The 26255-nt window shown below is 41.0% G+C and overlaps 1 protein-coding gene, 2 long non-coding RNA genes and 1 pseudogene across 18 annotated transcripts in view; 2 read left to right on the forward strand and 2 right to left on the reverse strand.

The window, feature by feature from the left end:
* The window catches only part of LOC309380281, a 223266-nt gene that overhangs the window by 192502 nt on the left and 4509 nt on the right, over nt 1-26255 (reverse strand). The gene's annotated exons all lie outside the window — the stretch shown is intronic.
* On the reverse strand, nt 1261-7412 carry LOC309380258. Its single transcript, XR_014172778.1, has 3 exons — nt 7123-7412; nt 5539-5814; nt 1261-1831 (listed from the first exon to the last, which is right to left on the reverse strand). It is a non-coding gene; the product is annotated as an uncharacterized lncRNA (long non-coding RNA).
* The window catches only part of TCF4 (transcription factor 4), a 335303-nt gene continuing 320553 nt past the window's right edge, over nt 11506-26255 (forward strand). For 3 of the 15 annotated variants that reach the window (XR_014172702.1, XM_081929728.1, XM_081929718.1), the window contains exons 1-3: nt 16953-17378; nt 18416-18507; nt 20298-20370. Coding sequence is in view for 14 of the 15 variants with exons in the window: in XM_081929728.1 (XP_081785854.1) it covers nt 17318-17378; nt 18416-18507; nt 20298-20370 (226 nt within the window). In the remaining variant the exon portion in view is untranslated. Of the gene's footprint in view, nt 11634-15032; nt 15784-16629; nt 16738-16949; nt 17379-18415; nt 18508-19543; nt 19686-19826; nt 19961-20297; nt 20371-26255 lie in introns of those variants that run through there. The other 12 variants (XM_081929733.1, XM_081929732.1, XM_081929734.1 and 9 more) reach the window with 12 other exon arrangements.
* On the forward strand, nt 13702-14359 carry LOC309380409 (elongin-B pseudogene; annotated as a pseudogene). The gene has a single exon. The product of its transcript is annotated as an elongin-B pseudogene (transcript).

The raw sequence follows: 26255 nt of genomic DNA on the forward strand, positions 1-26255 counted from the left end.
CTTTGGCTCAACTGAGCCAACGACTTCCCTCCCTCCCGTCTGATGGTTTACAAAATTAAACTTTACATCTTTACAGTTCACTTGGTTTCCTATCCTTGTTGTAGCGTTACCTGAAATATTATATTACTCAACCTGAATAGGTAGCAATTTCATCTTACAGATGTTCAGATAACCCTGCTAATGATGTTAATTGCTTACAGTTGTCTTTCAAATATAATATAAATTTGTTCCAGTCCTTTTGGAATGCTTGGTCTCGCTGGTTCCGTATTCTTCCCGTCAGTTTCGCCAGTTCTGCAAAGTCCATCGGCTTCACCTGCCACTCTTCTTTTGTTGGTAACTCCTTTTTTTTTTAACAATACGATACGATACGATATCTTTATTGTCATTGTCCCTTGCGGAACAATGAAATTGAAAAACTACATAAAACTACATAAAAACTACATAAAACTACATAAAAACTACATAAAACTACATAAAACTACATAAAAACTACACAAAACATTCAACCCCCCCCCTAAAACTCTAAAACCCCATTTTAAAATACACTATACTACAGAGACCCCTTATGCTGCGTTTAGAACCAGAATTGCATTAACGTAGAAACTGTTTTTCAGGCGGCTAGTCCTGGCCTTTATTACCCTATACCTTCTTCCAGAAGGCAGAAGCTGAAAGAGATCATTTCTGGGGTGCATACTATCATGTGCTATCTCTGCCGCTTTCTTATGGCACCTGGCAGCATAGATTTGATCTAAGGTGGGAAGAGTGCACCCGATAATTCTCTCTGCAGTCTTTACAACCCTGGATAGCATTGTTTTTTCCCTGGCCGTGCAGCTCCCAAACCACACGCACAGACCATAAGTTAGTACGCTCTCCACAGTGTAATGGTAGAATGCCATCAACAGGTCCTTTGAGAGATTGTTTTTCCAGAGGATTCTCAGAAAATATAACCTCTGCTGTGCTCTCTTCACCAGGTCTTTGCTGTTCTCTCCCCAGGTTAGGTCGTCTCTCAACTCCATTCCCAGAAAACGAAACACTGTTGTTTCCATCTTTGGGCTAACAAAATTCTTGCTGTTACAGATAGGTAGTCGTGTTGGTCTGCCATAGTCAAAACAAAAAAAAATTCCTTCCAGTAGCACCTTAAAGACCAACTAAGTTAGTTCTTGGTATGAGCTTTCGTGTCACACGAAAGCTCATACCAAGAACTAACTTAGTTGGTCTTTAAGGTGCTACTGGAAGGAATTTTTTTTTGTTTTGAAAATTCTTGCTGACCATCATGGACATTTCAGCCACCACCAGAAAGAAATACGCATCCTATAATTCTATACAGAATGTGTATAGATGCACCATTAAAAAAACCAGTTATATCACACACTTGTGACTGTCCCATCTTAAGCAGGACATCCAAGAATGGCAGAAGCCACTCTGGATTCTGATTCCATCTTGGGACTAGCCACCTGAGAAACAGTTTCTACCCAAGTGCAATTCTGGTTTTAAGGACTCTCTATAGGAGTATATTGTATTTTTAAATGGGGTTTCAGGGTTTTTAGGGGTTTTTGAATGTCTTATGTAGATTTTTCAATTTCATTGTTCTGTATGGGACAATGACAATAAAGATATTGTATTGTATCGTATGTCCCATTTGGGTCCTGTGTGCTGGGCTTGTCATCGCGCAAAACCAAAAGGCGCACTTTTTTGGTACTGCATTCTCACATTATGCCCATTCATTTTAACACTTATACTCCTGGAAGAATTTGCTGCAGTTGGGTTTCACCCATAATCCTTTGCTCTACCACATCACCCCCACCTGCTATTGGCAGTGAGAGGGAAGCTCCTGTTAATGCAATTAGGAAATTATTTCCCATTGGAAAGCAAGCAAGTAAGTAATACAAATGTTAAATAAAAACAAAAACAAAAAAACATTTATCTGTGCCAAGAGATTTAGAGCAGAAATATAGCACAGATAACTCTTTTTTTTATTTATTAATAGCAGAACTATATCTCTCCCCATCCATTTGTTTCCCCTCCCAAGCGGTACAAATGGCAGCTGCGTTTCTATGTGTACAATGCACAGATTAAGACTGCAAAAAAGGCATAGTGGGAAGGGTAAATCCCTTTGCCCCACCCACCATTTAGGTCTCAGTCCAATCCCACCTGCCCCCAGCTGCTTTTTAAAAATAATTGTCAGGTGATTCAATCACAAATCTTCTCATCTAGCCTGGCCCACAACTGTTTAGAATTTTTTTTAAAAAAAACACTTCTATACTTTTCAAACGCTTCTATTTTTTTAAAAAAAGAATAAAATCAATAAAACAAAATAAGCAGAATATATTATGGAGAATGAAACAGATATCTGTTTTCTAGCTTCAGAACATCGGCCGACTGTTAATTAGTCATTGATCGGAATATTGCAAATCCCTACGCAGGCAGTTTAGCTGCACTCAGTTTTACTGTTGCAGAACCTAAATTACGAAACCACCTTCTCATTATTTCTCTCTCTCCCCCCCCCCCCATTTCCAGATGCTGGCACTTCAGGAAATATTAAAGGTCCCCTGATGAAATTTTTTAGAAGTGATTGCTTTATTGTACATTTTGCACTCCTAGTCAAGCTGTCATCACCACCTATAGTTTTCTATAACTACCTGCACATGCCCATATACTTGGGAGGGAGAAAGTGGGGGTGGGTATTATCTTGGCTCTAGTTTCACTCATATCAGGCATATATATATATATATATATATATATATATATATATATATATATATATATATTAAAGATCTGACAAACTTGCAGCAGCCAGAAATTCAGAACACATGGAAATGCTATCTTGAAAGAAGAAATGTTATACAGAAGGGTGGTTTTAAGGGAATGGTAACATTTAGCCAGTACAGAGCAATGGGACTTGAGGTTGAATCCTGACAAGACAGAAGTACTGTTTTTGGGGGACAGGAGGCGGGCAGGTGTGGAGGATTCCCTGGTCCTGAATGGGGTAACTGTGCCCCTGAAGGACCAGGTGCGCAGCCTGGGAGTCATTTTGGACTCACAGCTGTCCATGGAGGCACAGGTCAAATCTGTATCCAGGGCAGCTGTTTACCAGCTCCATCTGGTACGTAGGCTGAGACCCTATCTGCCTGCGGACTGTCTTGCCAGAGTGGTACATGCTCTGGTTATCTCCCGCTTGGACTACTGCAATACGCTCTACGTGGGGCTACCTTTGAAGGTGACCCGGAAACTACAACTAATCCAGAATGCGGCAGCTAGACTGGTGACTGGGAGCGGCCGCCAAGACCATATAACACCGGTCTTGAAAGACCTACATTGGCTCCCAGTACGTTTCCGAGCACAATTCAAAGTGTTGGTGCTGACCTTTAAAGCCCTAAATGGCCTTGGTCCAGTATATCTGAAGGAGCGTCTCCTCCCCCATCGTTCTGCCCGGACACTGAGGTCCAGCTCCGAGGGCCTTCTGGCGGTTCCCTCCCTGCGAGAGGCCAAGTTGCAGGGAACCAGGCAGAGGGCCTTCTCGGTGGTGGCGCCCGCCCTGTGGAAGGCGATGGACAACTACCTGACATTCAGAAGACATCTGAAGGCAGCCCTGTTCAGGGAAGTTTTTAATATGTGACATTTTAGTGTATTTTTCATTTCTGTTGGAAGCCGCCCAGAGTGGCTGGGGAAACCCAGCCAGATGGGCGGGGTACAAATAATAAATTATTATTATTATTATTATTATTATTATTATTATTATTATTATTATTATTATTATTAGTATTATTAGTATTGCACCACCAGCTCCGCCATCACTCTCTCATCTGCCAACCTTACCCTCCCCTCCTCACTCAGCAACTGATAACTGGACTAAAAGTTGAGCATCCTTGCACAGGAAGTCCCTGATTGCTAAAAGCATTGGTAGGCAACCTAAGGCCTGGGGGCCGGATCCGGCCCAATCATCGCCTTCTAAATCCAGCCTGAGGACGGTACGGGAATCAGCATGTTTTTATATGAGTAGAATGTGTCCTTTTATTTAAAATGCATTTCTGGGTTATTTGTGGGGCCTGCATGGTGTTTTTACATGAACAGAATATGTCCTTCGATTTAAAATGCATCTCTGGGTTATTTGTGGGGCATATGAATTTGCTCTTTTTTTTTTCTTTTCCAAAATATAGTCCAGCCCCCCCCCCAAGGTCTGAGGGACAGTGGACCGGCCTCCTGCTGAAAAGGTTTGCTGACCCCTGGGCTAAAAGTCACAGCACTGGTGCCAATGCTGTAATTATTGCTTTTTTTCTTAAAAAATGTTTAGGAGTACTCTCATTTTGACTCAAGAAAATCACCATTTTATAGTTCAAACTGGGGAAAATAAATACAGTAAATGGACAAAAGTACAAAGATTCATAAAATGTTTGGGGGTATGTGTACCCCTGTGTACCCCCAGAAAAAGCACCGGCTGTAATATATTATATCTGTTATAATAATTAACCAATAGTTGCATCTTTAAATAAGCTGAACAATGGAGTTGCAAACCAACTTGCCACAGGCTCTAATATAAACGTTTTGATAAAATCCCTCCATATATATATATTTCAAAGCAAAATCCTACTCCATCAATATTTTCCAAACGTATTTCCCCCCCTAATGTGCTGGAGGAGTGTTTGTCCATTAAGACTGCATTAAAAATGCTGACATTTCATATTTAATTTAAAATTGAGCATACAGTATATATATTAGGGAGAGCTGTGTGGAGAAGCTTTATTCCTTTACAAAATGCTCCTCTGTGGAAAACTGACAAAAATAAAATAAAATATGTTTTTAGTCATCTGAGGCAAATTCATCTCTGTAGCTCCAGAGAACATCAGCTACAAGCCATTTTTAAAGCCTTCCCTGCTACATGCATAAACTACAATTCAAACTACACATTAAAATGATCTGAATGACAGGGTGGTGATATTGGCAGCAGAGTTTTGGATAGAGGTGAGAGGTGGGTTAAGGGAAGACCAGAGAAAAGAGGTATGGAATAGTTAGGGCAAGTTGGGAGTGGTAGGGGTAGGTGGTTTGTTTTGGGTTTTTTTGCAATATTTAGCAGGACTAAGCAACATTCATTGGATAGATAAATAGATGATAGATAGATAGATAGATAGATAGATAGATAGATAGATAGATAGAGATAGATAGATAGATAGATAGATAGATAGATAGATAGATAGATAGATAGATGATAGATAGATAGATAGATAGATGATAGATAGATAGATAGATAGATAGATGATAGATAGATGATAGATGATAGATAGATTAGATAGATAGATAGATGCATAGCTGTCAACTTTCGGATTTGAAAATAAGGGATCAGCAGCCTCACCTGTCCTGGAGACAGTCTATGGGATATCTAACAATCTGGGATAGCAGCGGGAAATGGCGCTGAAATAAGGGAATTTCCTGCAAAAAAAGGGAAGGTTGACAGCTATGGGTAGATGGCACTTTTTTAACACAAAGATCCTGAAGGCAGCTTACAGTTAGTAAAAGAAAAGTCAATAAAATAAAATGGCTCACTTGTCACACTAAGTCAAATCATTGCTTAGAGCAAATGCACAAATGTGTAAGTTTCCAGTACCATTTTGCTCCTCCCTCCATCTTGGGAAAGCTGGCTGAAGGCTGGCTAGGAGAAATGCCTTTTGACTTCAGTGCTGTACAGCTGTGGGAAACAAGCCCTGCTTGAGATGACCATGCTGTTTGATCTGGACTCCCTCCATGCAGATTGAATAAATCAGATTTCTTAAATCCACTGTGTCTTCAGTTCTCCAAGGGAGCACAAATCCTGGGTGAAATCTGCACACATATAAAAAACTGTTCTGAAAATGCTTTTTTTAAAGCTCTTTTTTTTAAAAAAAAATTAAAATACATTGAATTTTCCATAAGCCTCACCAACACCACCTAGTGTCACATTGAATATTGCACTTAAAACGTTTTATTTGCAGCTGTATAGCTGAGTCCCTGGATGAGCCCCTGGAACCTCCTGGAATCTTCCTACTGCTTGGCAGACAGTAGGGGTGGCGCCCAACTTTTTTAACAATATTTATGAACCTTTTGTAGATCTCTGGCCATTGCAGTTAAAGTAGTGTGGTCCCTAATGCAATGCACAGTAGGCCTTTTAGGCACTATATGCTTATAGGGTCAAAACGTTGTATCTTCCAGCAGCAATAAAAGCAGACGGAAGCCTAACATTACAGGGTTTAAAAAGGTATTTTGTTTCCTCCCTAATTCTTTTGGAACCTTCTTGTGCTACTTAGCAATGCCACTAGCGACCATCCTTGACAAAACTAATTTGGGGGTAGCATGCACAAAATTAACTGATGTCAGACTGTGTGCAGGAGCAGGGTGTAGACTTAAGCAATATGTGGGTGATACCATATTAATTGATTCGCTGATTCTGTGCTGCATAATTAAAGGAGGACTTTAAGATCATGGGCAGGTGTGCAATTGTTCATACTACTGTCAGGTCCCAGATACTGTTCATACTGGAAGAGGAGTAAAGTGAGAAAGGAAAAGAAATGGAAACACCTCCTTAAGAAGAGTTTAATTTATTTATTTTTTTAAAAAAGACAACCTAATTCTTGATCGTTTGCTTGTGAGAAGATTTGCTGAGGTAAAGTCCACTCTTTTCCTTCTCGGGATGTCAATGCCTACCTCAGGGAGTGGGTGCTTATTTGCTGTGTAGGTAGAATAAATAATAATAATAATAAAAATTTATTTATATCCCGCCCTCCCCAGCCAAAGCCGGGCTCAACAAGAAGCCGAGGATGCTGTCAGATTCATAGTATTTATTTATATCAAATATTTCTAGGGTGCCTTAAGAGCAAAGGCTTCTCAAGGCAGCTTATATGAAAACAATAAAAGATAATTCCAGTAAAAGACAGTAGGTTACTTCTGGCACTGATTCACTTGCATTTAAATATTCCTACTCGCTTAAACATTATTCCCTGCCCTGCTATTGTCTGCAAGCTTCTGCTCAGGTGTAGCCTCCAGCCTTTTCTGACCCAGGAATTACTTTTATCCCCAAAACATGTATTTGGGAACCCATTCCTTAATTTGTTTACAGTATTTTTGTATGGTGGCAGTGCTGCTGTTGTGGACTACCTTAGTTCAGGCCGTGACCCAGTCAGTTGACCCAACAGTTGAAGACCATTGTGCTAAAGGAACAGGATAATGAAAACCTGGAAAGGTAAAAAAAGAAAAGAAAGAAGGTAAATGTAGGACTTGTGACCATCTGGGCATAGAAATAGGATTTGGGACATAGAACCCTGGATTAAAGTTCTGTCTATGCTATGGAGAGAAGCTGCAACTGGTATGATCCAGCACACAGGTTTGTTGAGAAACATCACAAAAGCGAAAACAACAAAAGGTGGCTTCCTAAGACTGTTAAGTTGTGGGCGAACATATCAGATGACACAGCGATTCTTCCAAAGCAGCTCTTTATTTGTAAGCTGGAACAGAACTGAACTGAGGTGTTCAGCCAGCCTGCTTATATAGAGCTCCACTAGAATGCAACAGAAACCATTTTCTGTAACTAGCCAATCACTGAACGTCACTTTTGATCCTTCATTTGCATACAAACTATCCAATCACTGAACGTCACTTTCGATCCTTCATTTGCATAACTACCAACAGTATCCCCCTGCTGGCCCAGGGTGAGAACTTCAGTATATAACACCGACCAACACACTCCTTCTTATGGCAAAAAACGTACTGATTTGTTAAACTTGAAGGTGGCTCTAGACCCTTGGTTGTTCTTGCTGCAGCCAGCAGGTAAAGCCATAACTCAGGAGCAGAACATCTGCTTTGCATGCAGAAGGTCTCAGGTTCAAATCTCCAGCATTTCCAGGTACTAATATTATTACAATTTATTACCCAACCTGAAGGTCCCAAGGCAGGTTATAATCATTAAAACACATCATTTAAAACAGTTCAAAATAACAGGTAGGGATGAGAGAGAGGCTTTGGTATGAAATCCTGGAGGGTTGCTGCCAGTCTGTGTAGGCAATACTGAGTTAAATGGACCACTGGCCTGACTCAGCATAAGGCAGCTTCCAATGTTCCTAACAGACTGACATGGTTATCCCTTCAGAAACAGTAGATAAAGTTTTTAAAAAACAAAAACACTTTGCAGATTAAAATTATATAAATACTAGCATTCACACACCAGCCCCGTGAGTAGTCCTCAGCACAATAATACTGCTTGCCACAGTGTAATTATTATTACCCTTAAAATAAACTAAGTTCTAAGTCCCTTCTTGGAAAAGAGTTAAGAGCCTTGGACATAAGATCTCCAGGTTGATGGACTATATGGAACTGACGGAAAGGACTGGCAGAATCCGAAACCAGGGAGAGGAGATGGTGGAAGAAGACTGGAAAATTTAAAGTTTATATTTAGAAATATTGTAAAAGTAATGACTGCTAGAAAAATGGTGGAATGATATTTTATTGATTTAGCAGAAATGTTATAAGAAGTTAAGCATATATAAGTATTTTAGTCTTAATGGGAAATAAGGTTAAAAAATATGTTATTTATGGACAAAAATTGGAAAAGATGGAAAGGATTTGCTGAAATAGTTAACTGAACTAGAATACCAAAAAGGGAGGTGTGAGGAGGTCAAGGAAACAGGCTAACAAAAGGTAAGTTATGGGAAGATTCGAAGTGTTATTTTTTTTTTTTAATGGATTTTATTTTTCTGTCTTTTTATTTTTCCTTGTTTTTTCTTTCTTTTCTATTTTTTTTCTTATTATGATGTGTCGTTTTTGTTGGTGTTTAATATGATGTTTTTACTTTTTCTTTTTGTAACCCTTAAAACCTTAATAAATATTATTGAAAAAAATAAACTAAAATAAACTAAGTTCTTTACAGAGCATTAAGTGGGAGGGAGCAGACGGCAAGTCCTTGCCCAAGAGGGAAGCCGACATGAGTTCATGTAAAGCTGATAAAACGTAGTCCCTTCATAGAAATGGGCAGTCATTACAGATGGATAAAAGTTACCTTTGATTGAAATGTGTGCATCTATCTACCTATTTATCTACTACTGATTGAACTCAGGTGCTGGCTGATTCTACAGACTCCAAAAACCAACAGTGTGTGACTTACTCCAAACTGGTGCCAAAGTTTTGAAATAGTTTTGCAGTGAAAACTCTGCATTTTGAAGTGCCCCCCACCCAACTGAGTAATTAAACTGCGGGTCATAGCTATTACCCCAAAAAACAACTTGGTCCGTGGCATTGCAAAAACTGGGATTTGTGCTGCAAAACCCTGCTAAAGAACTGCAAACCTTTGGCAGCATTTTGGAGGGGATCCCAGATTTCAGGGTTTGTAGTTAATAAAGTTCCAATTTGAATGTCTTCAAAACAGGGTTAGGCAAATTGCATTGGTTTTTAGATATAGCTTATACAGATAAATATGTGAATTCAGCCTTGGACTGAAACCCTTCGGAAATATATGGCCTAGTCCCTGTTTTTGAAGCAATGCTACAACTGAACGGATCTAGTTTGTATCAAGGCTTCTGGACAGAAACTTCCAGAACGTGTGGCAGTCGGTTGAGAACATGGTGACTCAGCAAGGCGCTTAGAAAAACAAATTCTCAAAATACAAAGGGATGAGTAACTTATCCTGGCATTGTATATCCACACATCAAAACACAGTTTAGGATATTGCCATTGCTTAATTACTAATTTCTATTTATTCAACTCTGTAACTTTCAAAACAGCATTTAAATTAAATTATGTAAATATAATCATTTTTTAAAGTTACAAATTTGCATATGCAATGGCTGCCATCCCTATGTGTCTGGAACATTTCCTCCCCTGGCTTTCTATCCTCCTGCCATGGCAACTGGCTGACAGGATGAAATTCTGCCCAGGCCCAATACAACTAGCTAGCAAGCTGGCTACCCCTCACTAGGGCAGCAGAACCGTGTGGTACCAATTCTGTGAGATTGCAAAATGGACTACACCACTTCAGACTTCAGGTGGGGGTTTCACAATGATAAATGCTTCCCTGCATACAAAAACAAATACAAAACCCAGCAAAAAGAAAACCAGCACAGGAACATTTTCTCTAGATATGCAAGGGTGTTTTTTTTTTTTAAATATTATTAAAGTTGCATGGAGTTTGGGGTTGCTGTTTTCAACCTGCACTCCGAACTGGTACAGGCTGCTGCATCCCCTCAGGGTTTTGCACTCTCTTTCTGCTGTCTGAGTAGACCAGGTCTGAAAAAGGTGTGTTTCTTTAACAGGGAAAGCCTGAGTGGCTGCAGTTTCTGAAGGGATGCAGATTAAAGGAGAGGACCTGAGGGCAGCTTATGTCAGAGACTAGGTGTAATATAGTGGTTAATACGCCAGACTAACCCCCATTTGTCCATGAAGCTTGTTGGGTGACCTTGAAAGGGTTCCCTATCTCCCAGCCTAATTTACCTCACAGAGTTGTGAGGGTAAAATGTGAGGTGAACCATTCCCCATGTACACCAATGGCCACTGCCACCCCCACCTGCCAATGGAGGAAAGGCGAGTTCAAGAAGTTTGAAGCGTGTCTGGAAAATAAAGGGCAAGAGTCAAATCACTACCCTCATAGAAAAGTTGTCCGGGGAGGGGGGGGGAACAACTCTGTATTTGTGACTGCATTCATATGCAGCACCAAGGAATAAGACATTATCTCAGTTGAGGGACAAAAGCAAAGACAACTCTCCTCAGTATTCAGAGGCAAGGCTGGATGAAAGCCATAATGGGCCTCAGGCAGTAGGCTCCCTGTTTCACTCGCAACTCTGAGGTAACACCTGGAAATGGTGTGTACACACATATGCACACACTGGAAGAAAACTATGCAGTATACATTGCAGAGGGGAATACACTGCATATCTTAGAGAACATACTCTTCCATGCTTTCCTTAATTTTTTTTTTAAAAACCCCTATGGTTCCTAGTTTTAATTGTATTATGGGTTCCTCCTCTTGCGCAAGAGAAAGCAGGGGTGTGCACGCACCATCCCTGGTCCCAATCCCAACGTCCATGTCTGCATAAAAGCGGCCTGTTTTTTGTCCTAAACCAAAGCCAGAGTGAGATGGTTGTGTTTTTAAAAGGGTCTGAATTACCTACCAGCCTGTCTCTGGCCAGTGGGCTGTTAAGGGAAAACAATTGCACTGTGTTTTTCTCTCATAGCTTTTTTGTTGACATAAACAGTGTATGTGTGAAGAAGGGGAAACACCTTCCCCACCTCGTTCTGTGTTGTAATATAATAACAATAGCATTAATTATTATTATTATTATTATTATTATTATTATTATTATTATTATTATTTCAACTCTGCCCATCTGGGTTGCCCCAGCACTGCATGCACCATAATTTGAAGGGAAGTCTAGAACATCACCAGGTCCTGTGAAGCAGTGAGCCTTGGGCTGTAGCCCTGTCGCTCTGTGGTTTAATATGGCCTTGATCAAAGGTGCCTCTTCACTGACTTATTTTTAAATTTCTATCCCACAGCTAGAAAGAGCCAATCACCAAAATTCACCAGTAAAGCCATAGTGACGAACACCACTCCAAAAACAGTGCCATCATCTCATCAGCCTGTTCGTGAAGGCAAACTGCTTAGGAAAGCAACTCCTTCAAAGGTAAGCGGGAGAAAGGTTGAAGCTCAGAGCAAGCGCTTCTCATGGGGAAGGCCTTAGGTTCAATCATGGGCAACTTTGGATAAAACTGGGAGATAGCCCTGTCTAAAATTCAGGAAAGCCACTGCCGGTCAGTGTAGGCATTACTGGTACCGGTGGCCTACCTCAGTATAAAGTGTCTTCCCACATTCCCATGACACAAACTGAATATCCACAGAATAACCTAGAGAAGTTGTTTCATTCATTAATTTGCTTCAGAATGAGAAAGGGAAATTTCCTCAGATGAATACCATCGGCTTGACCAGTAAGTATCTTGCCATTGCTGAGGAGAAAGGCTCAAAAATATTGATAACTGGTGCACAGACTATACAGGGACTTGATTTTCAGTTTGGTTGGAAAATGAATCTCAGAGAGAGCCAAGGAAGGGGAAAAACAACAGGAAGGGATTCTTTAGATCAGAAAAATCTCTCTCTCTTATGCCCACTAGGTGTACTGAGGGAGAGTTTCTCCCTAAAGTTCGCAAAATATCAGCAGTAATTCAGAATAGGGCTAGTCTTGTTGAGATAAGACAGAAACCCACTATGCTGCTACTTGCTCTGCAGTTCCAAAATGGATCCAGACAGGAGTGCTTTTTTGCAAAGGGAGAGGAAATTGGACAAGAAGCCACTTCTTCTCAAGAAGACCTGGCAATTGCCAGTAGGGGAGAGGAGCCGGGAGAGACTATAAAATGGCCTGGCCACTGCCACCTCCTCTTTCTCAGTTGTTGGGGTAAACAAGCACCTGGTTATCTGATTCTGTAGCACTTTTGAGAAACAATTGAACAAGGTTTGTTACCACAAACTTTTCCAGCTGGATGAAAAGCTCTCTGCCTTACGTGTGAGATATAAGGAGTTCTTGGTTTCGGTTTCCTCGGAATGAGGGACAATGGAGGTAGTGATGCCTTTATGCTATATGATTTATTTACACATATATACAGCCTGAACATATGATGAAGGGGCTCACAGCATTAACAGCTCAAAATAATTTTGCTTCTCCCATAGCCACAGACTTCGATTCCAGCAGAAATCAGACATGGTTCTGTCTCCCAGCTGCCCAACCCACAGGCTTCTAGCATCCAGCTCCACACAACTCAATTCCCAACTCTGGCCTTTGTCTTTGGGGGGGGGGGCACATAATAAGTGGCGCATAGCCACTTCCTTTGTGACCTTAATGGCCCATACATAGAGGGCAGTTACCTAATGTGGCTATTCCAGTAATGGAATCTGCTGGATCGAGGAATTAGGAGGCTTAGGCATACAGCCTACCCCACCGCAAACTCATAGCAGTATTTATTTTTGTGTTTTTCTATTGTAAACTGCCCTTTGATCCCTGGATCACAGGTGTATATATTTTTTAAAATAATAATAATATTCCTAGGATCAAGGAGCAGTAATTCCTCTAAACACAGATACAACTGGATACCATTTTGAATCAAGATGGAGGAATGAACCTTACAAAATTGCTCTGATGTTTTTGGTTTCTTAGAATTCCCGAGCAATACCAGATATGAGGCTGCTAGTGAAATATAAAAAGAAAGAACAACAAATGCCCTTTAAAATAAACTGCATATCCTGCAGTTTAGGATGCTTCTACAAAATTTTTATTGTGGACTGTGCTGCTCACGCCTGCAAGCGCATGCTTGAACAGTTCTGAACCCACAATGAATTGCCACGTGGAAGTGTCTTTAATCTTGAAAATATCCAAGAGTAGGGCTTTGAGTATGTAGCTCATGCCCCACCCCCAACAACAGTGAAACCTTTGTCTTCAGGTGTATTTATTAAGAGTTTCATAGAATTACAGAACTGTAAAGCTGGAAGGGACCACAAGGGTCATCTAGTCCAATATTGCAGAAATATTTTGCTCAACATGAGAATCTCATGCTCTACCAGCTGAGCTATACCAGTTTCAGCCTTGAGGCAATTTACATTTAAAAATAGCAACCCCCCTTTAGTGTTTTTATTAATGGTGATGTTGATAAATAAGTTACAAAAACTGTGTTGGGGATTGTTTTAGAAGGCCTTTTCCGACTGGCGGTTCTGCTGCTTTTTCCTCTCTGGGGGGTCTGGGCTGAGGTTGCGGCTGCAGAGATGGACGTCTTTTTAATGATCCGACGTCACAAGACGACCATCTTCACAGACGCCAAGGAGTCCAGTACGGTGTATGAGCTGAAAAGAATTGTTGAGGGGATACTTAAGAGACCCCCAGAAGAACAAAGGCTATACAAGGATGACCAACTGTTGGATGACAGCAAAACCCTCGGAGACTGGTGCTTCACCAGCCAGACGGCACGACCTCAGGCCCCAGCAACAGTTGGCTTGGCCTTCAGAGCCAGTGAAGATGCCTTTGAGCCCCTCTGCATTGATCCCTTCTCCAGCCCCCCCGGAGCTCCCAGACGTGATGAAGCCCCAGGACTCTGGCAGCAGCGCCAACGAGCAAGCAGTGCAGTGAGAGGCCAGAGGGCGACAGAGCGAGCTGCACAACCCGTGGCGCCCCTTCCCCACCACCCACTCCCTCCCTCAACCCTCCAGCGTGGAGAGAGACATGGCACTGTCCCACCCCTCCAATCCAGATCCCCCTTTTACTCCACCCCTCTCTATACAAGACCACACCTCCTTCCAAGCCCCTCCCCACTCATCAAACAGAGCAATGTTTTCATTTTTGGTTTTGGAAACAATAAAAGTTCAGCTGGTTTTTTTTTCAAAAAAAAAAAGAAGGCCTTTTCCTCCTACATGAGCGATAAACACTTTTAAGAGTGCCTGCTTTTTTGCATGTGCATACCTGACCTGAAGCCTCCCTCACATAATTATTGCAATTAGCAAAACCGGGGTGGGCTTTTTGTTGTTGTTTTTTGCATTGTGTTGGGAGTTTAATTAAATGGCTCGAAGGATGAAAACTTTTCCAGAGAAGCCCCTCAAACCTCTGTGGTCCAAACCCCTAATCTGTGGGGAAACCATAAAGGATAACTGAAGAAGTGTGCATGCACAGGAAAGCTCATACCAATAACAAACTTAGTTGGTCTCTAAGGTGCTACTGGAAGGAATTTTTTTTTTTATTTTGGGAAGGGAAAGTTTGTTTTTTTCTTATTTTGGGAAGGGAAAGTTTGTTTTTTATTATTCATATTTGCTTCCGCAGCTTATAGTGGTCTGTGCGCACGTTTCGCGGGGAAACGTAAAGTTCAGTTTCCCCTTCACTTCTGTACCACACAACCCTCCTCTCCTCCTCCTCTCCCAGAGTTTTGCTTTTCCTCCATCTTGGTTGACTTTCTAGCCCGGCTGTTTACCTCTCTATGCTCCGCGCGCGCCCTCCTTCCCTCCCTCCCCCTCCTCCTGTCGTCATTCTCTGCAATAGGCGACGCGGCCGAAGCAGGCAACGTGCAGCGAGCAGCGGTGGCGGCGGCGGCAGCGGCAGCAGCAGCAAGCTTTTTTCCCACCCCTCTTTATAAGCACCACTGCATTGCCCGGATGTGAATGGATTACAATGTATCTTTCAGGGAAACGTATTGCTATCAATTTCTCCGCGGGGAAGTCCGTGATGATGATGATGATGGCGATAATGAGGAGGAGGAGAGCTCTGTAAAGTTGGGACAAGTTTGAGACTTTTTATCGCTGGGCTTTTTTAAACAAAACAAAACAAAACAAAAACAAAACAACAACAGAGACTTGAGGGGGTCGAAATCGTACTGCCACCGAGATTTTTTTTTTCCTTTTCTTTTCCAAAATAGTTCATTAGTAGCCATGTGTTTATAAAGAAAAGTCACAGGGCGGGAGGGCAGTTTGCTGGATCTTCCTTTTTATTGTTTTTGTTGCGATATATCTTTTTTTCCTTTTGCTGGCTGGCTGGCTTCGTTTTGCTTATACTTTGGGTGGGAAGACTTATGCCTTACGGTGGATAAATCAAAAACAAAGCAAAACCCCTCGCGCCCGGTGTAAAAGTTGCTTTAAGAATTGTGGAATACTCTCTGGATCTCAAGACTGAGTGCGAGTTTAAAGTACTTCTGCTTTTTTGAGGGTCAAACACACGTGAGATAATAAAGCACCTTTGCAGAAGAGCTCTCTTTTCTTCCCCTAAAATATCTTTCCTTGGAATATTGTGAACATATTTGTGGCCATTTAAGGTAAAGTTACAATTTCCTCTTGGAGTCGTTCTTTTTTTCTTTCTTTCTTTTCTTTCTCTCATTAAAAAAAAATGTTGATCCCACTGTGTTTTTAACTTGATGCAACTTCGGCAGTGTGAATCCAAGTGCACCGTGCATGTGATAATAGCATCCACAGGCTTAGCAATAAGCGCATAGACAGAAGGGGTATGGGCTGGAAAAAATATATATATATACCGTGCCAGTAATAAGTAATGAAATTGTTTTCTATCACGCGTGCTGGGGGGAGCGGGGGGCGGCGAGGAGGAACGAAAATCAATCGGGCTTTCTTTGCAGGAGGGGGGAGTCTGGGAAAGGGGAATAACCTGAGGCCTGTAGTAGCAGCATTTTGAAATTAAAGGACTGTATATACAACATGCTTGCGAGAAGGGAGGGAGGGAGAGAAAGGGGGAGGAGGCTGGCATAGTCTCCAGAAAACTTGCCTGTGCAGAAAGCCAGTCGAAGGTTCGATTTTGGGAGAAAAAGTTTGCAGCGTTGCTCTCTCTCGGTGTCGTCTGCATCGTAAAACGTGCCGTGGAAGCAGCATCGAGCAAATTAAAGATAGACGCACCAAGATCGTGACACAAAAGCACTTTTATTTTATGTCTTGCGAGTGGCCTAAACAATGGTTGGGGGGGGGGGTTGGGAAACGGAGAAAACAATATTAGTGTTCCTTCCTGGCATATACCCTTGGTCTCACGTGCGTTTTCTTTTTTATTATTATTTTTTTGCAACGGTGTATAAAGTAGTCCGCTTGCTTAGGTCTCCTTGCGCGCTCGCGCGCGAACTGCAGAATGATTGTTTTATATAATAAATCCTTTAGAGAGAGAGAGAGAGAAGTGTTTGGAGACTTAGGGGACGTGAAGGGAGGCGAGATATATACAATCCATGTGTAGCTTCCCAGCGTCAATGATCAGGGGCATGGAAGAAAACGAAGTGCCCATTTATCTTTATTGCATATATAAACATATATTTCATTGAAAGGGGGGGCTGTCTGTGTGTGTGTGTGTGTGTTGCATGTGTGTGTGAATCCTTAGGCAGGCAAAGGCAATATCGGGGGACGGTGGCGTCTGGTGGTGCTCCTGGGCTTCCCCTCTCCCCCCCCCCCTTTTGCTGAACTTCCAGTCCGGCTTTATTCGGGGTTTGCTTGTGTGCGTGTGTTTCGCGGGGTGCAGCGGCTCGTGCTTTGCCCCCCTCCTATCGCCCCCTTCTCTTCTCCCTCTCGCTTCCCCTGATTAAGGCAGAAGAAGAGTTTGGGTTTAGGAATCGGGGCTCCTTCTTCCCTCCTCCGCCGCGTCTTCTTCTCGTCTCTCTTTCCTCCTGTGTTTTTTTTTTCTTCCCCTTTTTCCTCCCCGCTCCAGTTCGGGGGAGAGCTTTTAGCGTGGCGCGCCGGCGGGGTCTCTCCTTTTTCTCCCCCCTTCTCTCTTTCTATCTCTCTCTGTATCTATCTCCCTCTCTCTCTCTTTCTCTCCTGCGTGTTGTTGTGTGCGGTTGGTGGATGCAGTGATTTCGAGCAATGAAACCCAGAGCTCGGGGCTGCGGTCGGAAAGGGAGCCCCTTCTCTCCTCTCTCGGCCGGTAGGTAACCGGAGGTGTCCTCTTTTCCTCCCCCACCCCTCGCTTTTTAAAATGTCTTTAGTTTGGAGTTTAGTTGTGGCTGCTGCTAATGGAAGAGGAGCTGCTTCTTCTGGTGGCTTCATTTAAACACGGGGAATTCACCCCCCCTTCTTTCTTTCTCCATGGGGTGCGCCCGGGGAAGGGTCTGCAGTGGCCTGTCTCAGCCCCCCCCCCCCCGCTTTCCAATTGTTTGCTCTAGACTAGAGAAACGGACTTTGTTGCAAACGGGGCCTGAAGATGCCCTTTAGTCCCAGCTGGTTACTTGCAAGTCACCTTTCATACATTAGTTTACCTAATCGCCAAGGGTTAACTCTCTTTCTTCCTCCCCCCTCTAAAAAAAACCCCAAACAAGTCTTCGAGGGGTTTAATTATAGTAGGAACGTAGGCTGGTCTCTCAAAGGCTGGCATCTCCCCCCTCCAACCTCTCCAACTCCACTCCCAAAGCTCCCATCCCTATTCTGTTGACCTCCCCCCTCCCCACGACTCCTTTGCACCGAGCGAGCCTGTGTTGCTCCACTCTATAAATACTTTGTTTGCCGCCTGCCTTTATGTAAAATAATCGGGGTGGTGGTGGTGGGGATATGTGCACGGGAGGAGAAGGGAGCGGTGCAAAATAAAACAAAAAAGAAAGTTGGGAACGGATGGCTGTAGTTTCTGCTCTGGGTTTCTCATTCATTCCTCGTTGAACCTCCTGTTGCATAAACGATGCGCTGAACGGCGCGCCGGCTCTTCTCTCTCTCTGTCTCTCCCTCTGTTCTGGATTTTGGGGTTAGACTAGTGCCTGATAAACGGGGGTTTCGAGCGATCCGGTGAAACTAGTGTCGCCTTTCCTGTCTTCTTGTCGTTGCTGCCCCTCCATCTTACCCCCAACTCCCTTCCCCAACCTTTCCCCCCTCCCCACCCCAACTCTCATTTAAAAAAATAAAAAAAATCCGATTGTTGTTTCCTGTAAGGCTCGGGACTGGGTTTTCTGATTGCGGTTATTTCCATGTTTCTAGGTTTGTGTGATTTTGCTAAAATGCACCACCAACAGCGAATGGCTGCCTTAGGGACGGACAAAGAACTCAGTGATTTACTGGATTTCAGTGCGGTAAGAAACAACGGTGGAAATTAACAACAGCTCTAAAAAAATAAATAAATACAAAATTAATTTAAAAAAACCCAACAACACCCTCCCAAAAGTATGTTAAACTAAAGCAAAGCAAAGCAAAATAAATAAATAAATGCCCCCAAACCTGTGATCTTCAGTACATTAGGTAATTTTTAACCAGCAACTAGACCCATGGTAAATATGAACGCTTTATTACTATTATCAATTAGAATTTTGTTACATTATCTGAAAGGAGATTGAATATTGTCTGCAATGTACTGGGATGTGTTCTTATCATTTGACACCCCCCCAAAAAAAACCAACAACCCTTACACACCCTCTGATAAAATTGTGGGTATTTTTTTCTCTCCAAAATTCTCTCAGAATAATAGTTACTTGCCATTGTGCATTGCGTTCTTAAAAGTATGGCTTGCACACCAACTAACTGATGGCTAATCAGTTGCTTAAAGTGTGCTCCCCGTTCTTCCCTTGTTTCATTTATATTGGCACATGGAAAAGGGAAAAGAAATCCAGCACTAGCTCAGCTTCAAGTTTTCACTGAAATCTCAGATTGCTCTGTCAATGAATGAGTTGCAACTTTTCTGTAGAAAACTCCCCCCCCCCCAACTGATGGCTAGTGGTGTGTGTGCGTGTGTGGTTATTCTTTTTAATTTTAAAAATTATTTATTTTATCTTTAGGCTTTTTTCCGTTTATAAATATCTTGGCCAGATATTAACCAGGTTCTGGGTAGTTGCCTAAGTGCCATACTCCCCCCCCCCATTTCCATCTACTCCTGCTTTTCTCCTCCCCCCCCATCCCTGCTTTTCTCCCGCTTCCTAATCTTCCCCCCTTCTTCCAATATGTCAGAAGTCTTTATTTATTTATTCACAGATTTGTGGAGGGTGGGGAGAGAGAGACCAAGACAAATCAATTTGATGTAGGATGCATTTGTGTCTTTAAATAATTTCAGTGCTGGAAGGGGGGGGGGATAAAATCCACCTTGTAAGTGGGGGCTATCTCAGTCTGCTGTTGTCTCTCCAAGACTTTCCTTTTGAGAAATGGCTTTGGGAAGTTTGGCCAGGAACTGTAGCCTGAGGCAGCTCTGTAGCTCCCACTTCCCTAGCTGTGCTTTTTTCCATTTGTTCCTTTGCTTTTTGTAGTCTCTGACTCAGGGAAGGTGCGTATTATCCGCTAGACACGTAGAAGAAGATGGAAACCAATTAGGGTTGAAATAAATGCTGGAGAGTGAGAGAAAGAGGGGGGGCGGAGAGAGAGAGAGAGAGAAAGAGAGAGAGAGAGAGAGAGGAGACTTGCTTCAAATTGCTCTCATGTTCAGAGCCGAGATGAAAATTTAGGGCAGGTGGAACTTTGCATTATTATTATTTGGGTTCACATATGACAGACAGATCCTAAAACGGGATGGAAATGGATATAGCTACGTTTATGACCAAGGTTTCAGTCACAAACTTTTTTCCCTCACTTTTGTCAATCTAAATGTTTCCAAAAGGGTCCCCCCCCTTCTCCTTGTTGCCTGATATTGTGGCTGGGGTACTGAGGTCCCTCCCCCAACAAATCTTGTATTGTTTGGGGAGACATAAAACTAACATAAGGGGAAAAGGGGGGAGACTGCAAATACTGCTATACCATTACGAGAGCAGAGATGGGAGATGTTTAAATAAACTGTTGTTAGGTTTCGTATAAAGTTGAATGAAATGTGAGCTATCAGCGAATGTAGAGGGGGGGAAAAAGCCCTGTTTACCAACAATAATGCCTCTTTGTTTTCTTTTAGATGTTTTCACCTCCCGTCAGCAGTGGGAAAAATGGACCAACTTCTTTGGCAAGTGGACATTTTACTGGCTCAAGTATGTACAGCTTCTGTTTGGAATGCAGTTAAAGTGTCTCCTTTAGGTATCTTCCATCCCCCCCACCCCCAATCAGTGTGTGTTAGTGAAATAACTCTTATCTTGGTAGAAATGGCTTCCATTAAGAAACTGAAACATTTATTTCATACTGCTTCATGTTTAATATCGTACCTTTCTCAGAAATAATATTTGGAGTGAATAGTTATTTTATAGGATTTAGTTTTAAGCATAACCAAGTTTGGGGTATTTTTAAAAATCCAAAGTACTTTTATCCTTTTGTTGCGTGGGGAATGATAACCAACTCACTCAAGGTTTCTTATGCATTACAAGAAGAATAAGTCCTGTTTTAAGTTCTTTTCAGTAGTATATATCTTTTTTAAAAGAAAAAGTCCTAATTCTCTTCTGGAAATTAGCATTTGCTGATGGATTGTTTTGGGATACGCATCAAGATTACAGTCTTATGTATTATTCCTTGACACACAACACAAAACTTTTAAAAAAATTATTTTACTGATGTGACTTTCTTAATGCATATTACACCTTTTGGATAAAGAGTATGTTTGCGTTTTTGCAAATGTGTTCATCTATTGAACACAGGAATGTTTTGCTTTCAGCAAAAATGCAACATTTATCTTTGACCAAAATAAAGAGTCTGCTTATTGATGAAGTAAGCCACTGGATATAATAACTGAATGTTAAGCACAAAGGATGTTTATATATTGGAAATAATTCATTTTGTGTCAGGCTGGAGGGGGGGGGAATGCACATTTGAATACCTTCCACGCCCATAATTTAATTTCATAGTGTTCCCTACATTATTACACGTAGTTCCTTGGATGTTCCTTAGATATACCTACAATTAAACAGCTGCAGTGTTTTTGAAATTTTGGCAATTGTACATAACAGTACTCTGTAAAAAGCATATCTGAAACAGATGTTGAATTTTCACAAGCCTTTACAAGCTCGCTACCTATGATTATGTAGGGGTGTTATCCCATATCTATCAAAGTTAATGGCAGAATTCCCAATAGTTTTAATGGAGTCAAAGTGTATGAGGAATAAGATAATGTCTGTAATTTTCATTTCCTATTTAACTGCTTAAAAGAGTATTCCTCTCCATACATTATATAGTTTTATATAGCTTTTTTAAGGATGACATACAGAGAACTAAATTGAAGTTAGCTTGTGCTTTTGATAAGTTGTACCATTATTTTTCATAAGTTTGTATTTTTGATAAGTTCTATCATTAAACATACTTCGATTATATTCAGAATTTTAAAAATGAAGACACGTGTGATATGAAAGTTGATGATTTCAGTGTAGCGTTATTTCAGGTTTCATTGATGGGCCTCGGTACACCTTGATTTCTAAATGTATTGTCTTGGATCAAAGCCTCATCCATTCCTATGGAACTTTATGCCTACCAAGGCACACCTTGTAATAAATCATTTTGTAATATTTTGCTTATATTGGTGATTTTAAAGAAAGCAGAGTATTCTATTTTTTTTTCATTGTAGAAGCAGTGCAAAGTATTTGCGATAGATAAATCGATTTGCCAGTTACATTCAATCAATGCTGCAGTTAACTATTGTTCTAGCAAATATTAGCTGTATGCTACTTTTAAGGGATTTCCCACAGTTTAATAGTCTCTTGTAAGGCCAGTTGATCAACAGTTTTAAAAGGGTGAAGAAACAAGCTGAAAATATGGGGGGGGGGGCGCAAAACATTTTTTCCTAGTACGCCCAGTGCAAACATCTTGTCATTGGTATGTAAGCCTGACATGCAAATAATTTAAAAAGAAACATACACACAAAACCCTGAGACAAGACAGTAAAATTAAGCTATAGATATCTTAAAACAATGCTTCTTTTTAGAAACCATCCTAAGGCCATCATCCTAAGCACACCTTCTTGCAAATAAGTTCATTGCTTTTCTAGTGAATGCCGCATATGAATGGAAGGTCACTTTCACCACCCATGTGTAAGAATAAGATAGGAAGAAACCCTAGTGTTCTATCTTACTTAATTAAATAAAGTATGGTGGAGATAATTATGTGGTGAAGGTGCAGACATTTGTATGGCTAAATAGCATACTCTTTGTTATATAGACTGCATTTTTTTTCTTAACTGGCAAATGGTTTTAAAACAGATCATTCGGTGGTTAGAGAAGATTGTAGAATCCAGTATCATATAAAACTGACCCTTATCTTAGGAAAACTGACCTCAAGGTGCACTTACATGTACCTTGTTTCCTAGTGTGGATTCTGGCAAATAAGCTGTTTTAGAACTCTTGCACTTTATAGTTTCACTCTTAAGATAAGTCTAAATTTGAGGATAGGTAATTGTATTATAAAACACTTTCAGACTGCATCAAAATATGTTTTAACAAACAGATTTGCAGTTTCAGAATATGTCTAGATTACTTTCCTGGCTTTGCCTCAAATTGATAGCTGTACTTTTAGTGAAATAATTACGTCCATTAAGTTGAGTCTCGGATGCGGTTTCCTGTCTTTACTGGTGTACATACTCTGTAAATGTTTGACTAGAGAACTTACCTGCTTTAAAATTGATGCTCATTTAATGGAAATGTTATTAGTGACTTGTGTATTGTTTTGGGATTTTCGTTGTAAAACAGCAGATCCTGAATTTTTTGATTTTTTTACTGTGTGTGTGAGAATGTGAATGTGTGTGTTTTAAACTGCTTCTTCAACGCATGATGGTCTGGTGTGATTTGTAATGTGTGAATAAAAGGAAAGTGGGCCTGTATTTCCTTTAATCTTTAATTTTACAAATGTGGCCTCTTACTACCACAAGAAATTGTGAAGCTGCAAGGGAGAAAGGAATGTAACCTGAGCCATAGACCTGACATTCCCAGAGTGCGTTTTTCACATGAAAGGCTTTTTGTCAACGCTGTAAAGGACCAGCAGTTTTTGTTTGATGTTTGCAGGTGTTCAGCAGAGAGCACTAAAACAATCCAGCCATGATGGTTCAGAGGCCTTATGACCTCAACAGGGAGAACTGGAAAAGATGTGAATAATGTTTAAGGAAACTTCCCCAGGCTCAGCCTCAGTAATATGGAGCTTATGGGTTTGATTTGTCTTCACCAGTGACTTCAGGACAATTGGAGTCAGCTTCCACAACAGTTAAAGTCTGCCTGCATGAGGATGCTTAGTTTTCATTCCCATCAATTGTTGTTCCCAGTAATTTTGTGTGTATGTATGTATGTATGTGTATAAAATAAATTCTCGTGGCCTAGCTACATATTCAGCATTTGAGATTTCCAACTGAGCAGTTTCTGTTTCTCCTCCTCCTCCTCCTTCTTCTTCATCCCCTTTTGATATTTCTAACCCTCTACATGTAGTTGCTTTGACAGAATACTTTCAAGAATGTGTTAAAGTTGTCTCAGTTGATTATTGTGTAGATGAGTTGCATGAGGGCAGTAATGAGACTGGCCATTCCCATAAAGCCAAGGTTTTCAAAGTGTGGGCTAGGTGTTATAATAATAATAATAACAATAATTATAACAATGTTATAATTATTGTTATTATTATTATATAATTATAACAATGTTATAACAATAATATTTATACCCCTCCCATCTGGCTGAGTTTTCTCGGCCACTCTGGGCGGCTCCCAATCGAGTTAAAAACAATATTAAATATTAAAAACTTCCCTAAACAGGGCTGCCTTCAGATGTCTTTTAAAAATAGAATAGTTGCTTATTTCCTTGACAATTGATGGGAGGGCGTTCCACGGGGCAGGTGCCACTACCGAGAAAGCCCTCTGTCTGGTTCCCTGTAACCTCACTTCTCGCAATGAGGGAACCGCCAAAAGGCCCTCGGCGTTGGATCTCAGTGTCCGGGCTGAACAATGGGGGTGGAGGCCTCAGGAGTTGCCAGGAAAGGGGTGAGCTCTTCTGCCACTCTTTCCTTAATGTCAAGCTACTTCCTGACATCCAACTACTCCAGTCAGAATAGCACAGGTGGTGGCATATCCCACTTGTATTCTTAGTGATGATCACTGTGTGCCCCACTTAACTATTAGCTCAACATCAAGCTGCTCCTTATCCTTTGTAGTGTTTTCCCCAAGATATACAGTAGAAATGGGCTCCGCCTGCAGAAACTTCTGGTTTTATCTTGCTTCAGATATACATGGGGGCCCTTGAATCTGAGATCTTCTGCTTTAAAGTGAAAAATCTTGGGTCAAGTTCTCAGAAACAGCAGGGGTGTTAATCCTGTGTGTGGATTGTACCACTGCAGACTGAAGTGATAGTCTCACATGTTACAAAAGCAAGGAATACACACACACTCCCACACCCTGAAAATGAGATTTCTGGGCTAGATATCTTCCTCAGATACCACTTTTTATATGCAGGGATCTATTGTGGTTGTTGCTGTTGTTATTACTAAGGACCATTTAGTCCAGTTAGGACTTGATGGATTTAACATATCACAGAGTGGATATAATTTACTTTAGAACCCTTTCAGTTCAAAGCATTTGAAGTGTTGTTTTCAGACTGCCTCGGTTTGGATGGCTAGATCTATGTGCGATGAGATAAATTAATTTCTTTTATATTTCTCTGGAAAAGCACATTACATTGGTGGTGTGGCCTTCTCAAATAAAATACTGTTATTTTGGTATTATGATAGCAGGAGTTCTTAAATGAGATTGAATGTTTGTCTTTAGACTGACTGGCTGTAATACTTATTTTATTTATTTTGATTTTTATGCCACTCAGTCTTGGATGCTCTGAGCAGGTTGCTACTAATGTAATAAAGTTAGACAGAAGTTTAAAATTCCTCACCTTTCCCCCACCTTTTCTTGTCTACCCTTATTCTTGCTTCTAACCTTTAGAGAGACTTCTCCCTAGTCCCAATATAAATACAATATAAGCATATGTTTCTCATTAACTTTAGATGGAGTAATAATAATAATAATAATAATAATAATAATAATAAAAAAAAAAAATGTGTTATCTGCACTTCAACATCAGGTCCTATGATGGGTCACAACAATTCAAAATTAAATGGTTAAATTAAAAACAGTTAAAATTAGTTACATTCACATGAATAAAGAAGGTCCTGGAAAATTCACATTTCAGGTGTCAAAGGTCGGGGCAAGGAGGTGTGTCTTCGGCATTTGCTCATAGACTGTGGGGTGAACCTCTGTGGGGAGAGAATTCCACTGCTTTTTAACGGTAACATTTGACCTAAATCTTTGGCTTTTCAGTTGGTCCATTTGAAAACAATAGAAACAAGCAAAATGACAGTTTTAGAATGAACAATAGAAGAATACAGGGATCAAGAAGGTTTACTGCCCAACAAACTGAAAGTTGCATTTTGATGTAGAGATGCATGTGATAGCTTTAAGGGCATTCTGACAAGAACAGGAAAGTGACTAATAGTTAAATTCTATACATGTATACTCAGAAGTAAGCCCTATTGAGTTCCATGGGGCTTACTCCCAGGTAACTGTATACAACTGCAACCTTAAAAACTGAATGGCTTCAGTTGCATGGAAGACACAGTTCAGGAAAGGAAGCTTAGAGCACATGGCAGAACATAGAGATGAACTTCATTTGCATGTTTGACTATGTTTGTTATCTTGCCACATGATGTTCCACCATTTCAGCGTAGCATTGTTGCACCAAAAATGCACTTAGTACCCACATAAATTGAAGTGCCATGAATCATTTAAGATGCCACTCTTTGATGGCAGATGGTACTTATATTTTTGAATAGTTTCCCCTTTGTTTTGTCTTTTGCAAATCATTAGGGATTTAGCCATGCAAATGCACAAGAGAATGTACCACTATGTTTGTCATTGCTTACATTGTAGTTATGATTAAAAAGGGAAGGAATACTCAAGTCCTTTCAGCTATGTTTC

The sequence above is a fragment of the Podarcis melisellensis genome (assembly GCF_964234715.1).
Source record: "Podarcis melisellensis genome assembly, chromosome: 11".
NCBI classification, from domain to species: domain Eukaryota; kingdom Metazoa; phylum Chordata; class Lepidosauria; order Squamata; family Lacertidae; genus Podarcis; species Podarcis melisellensis.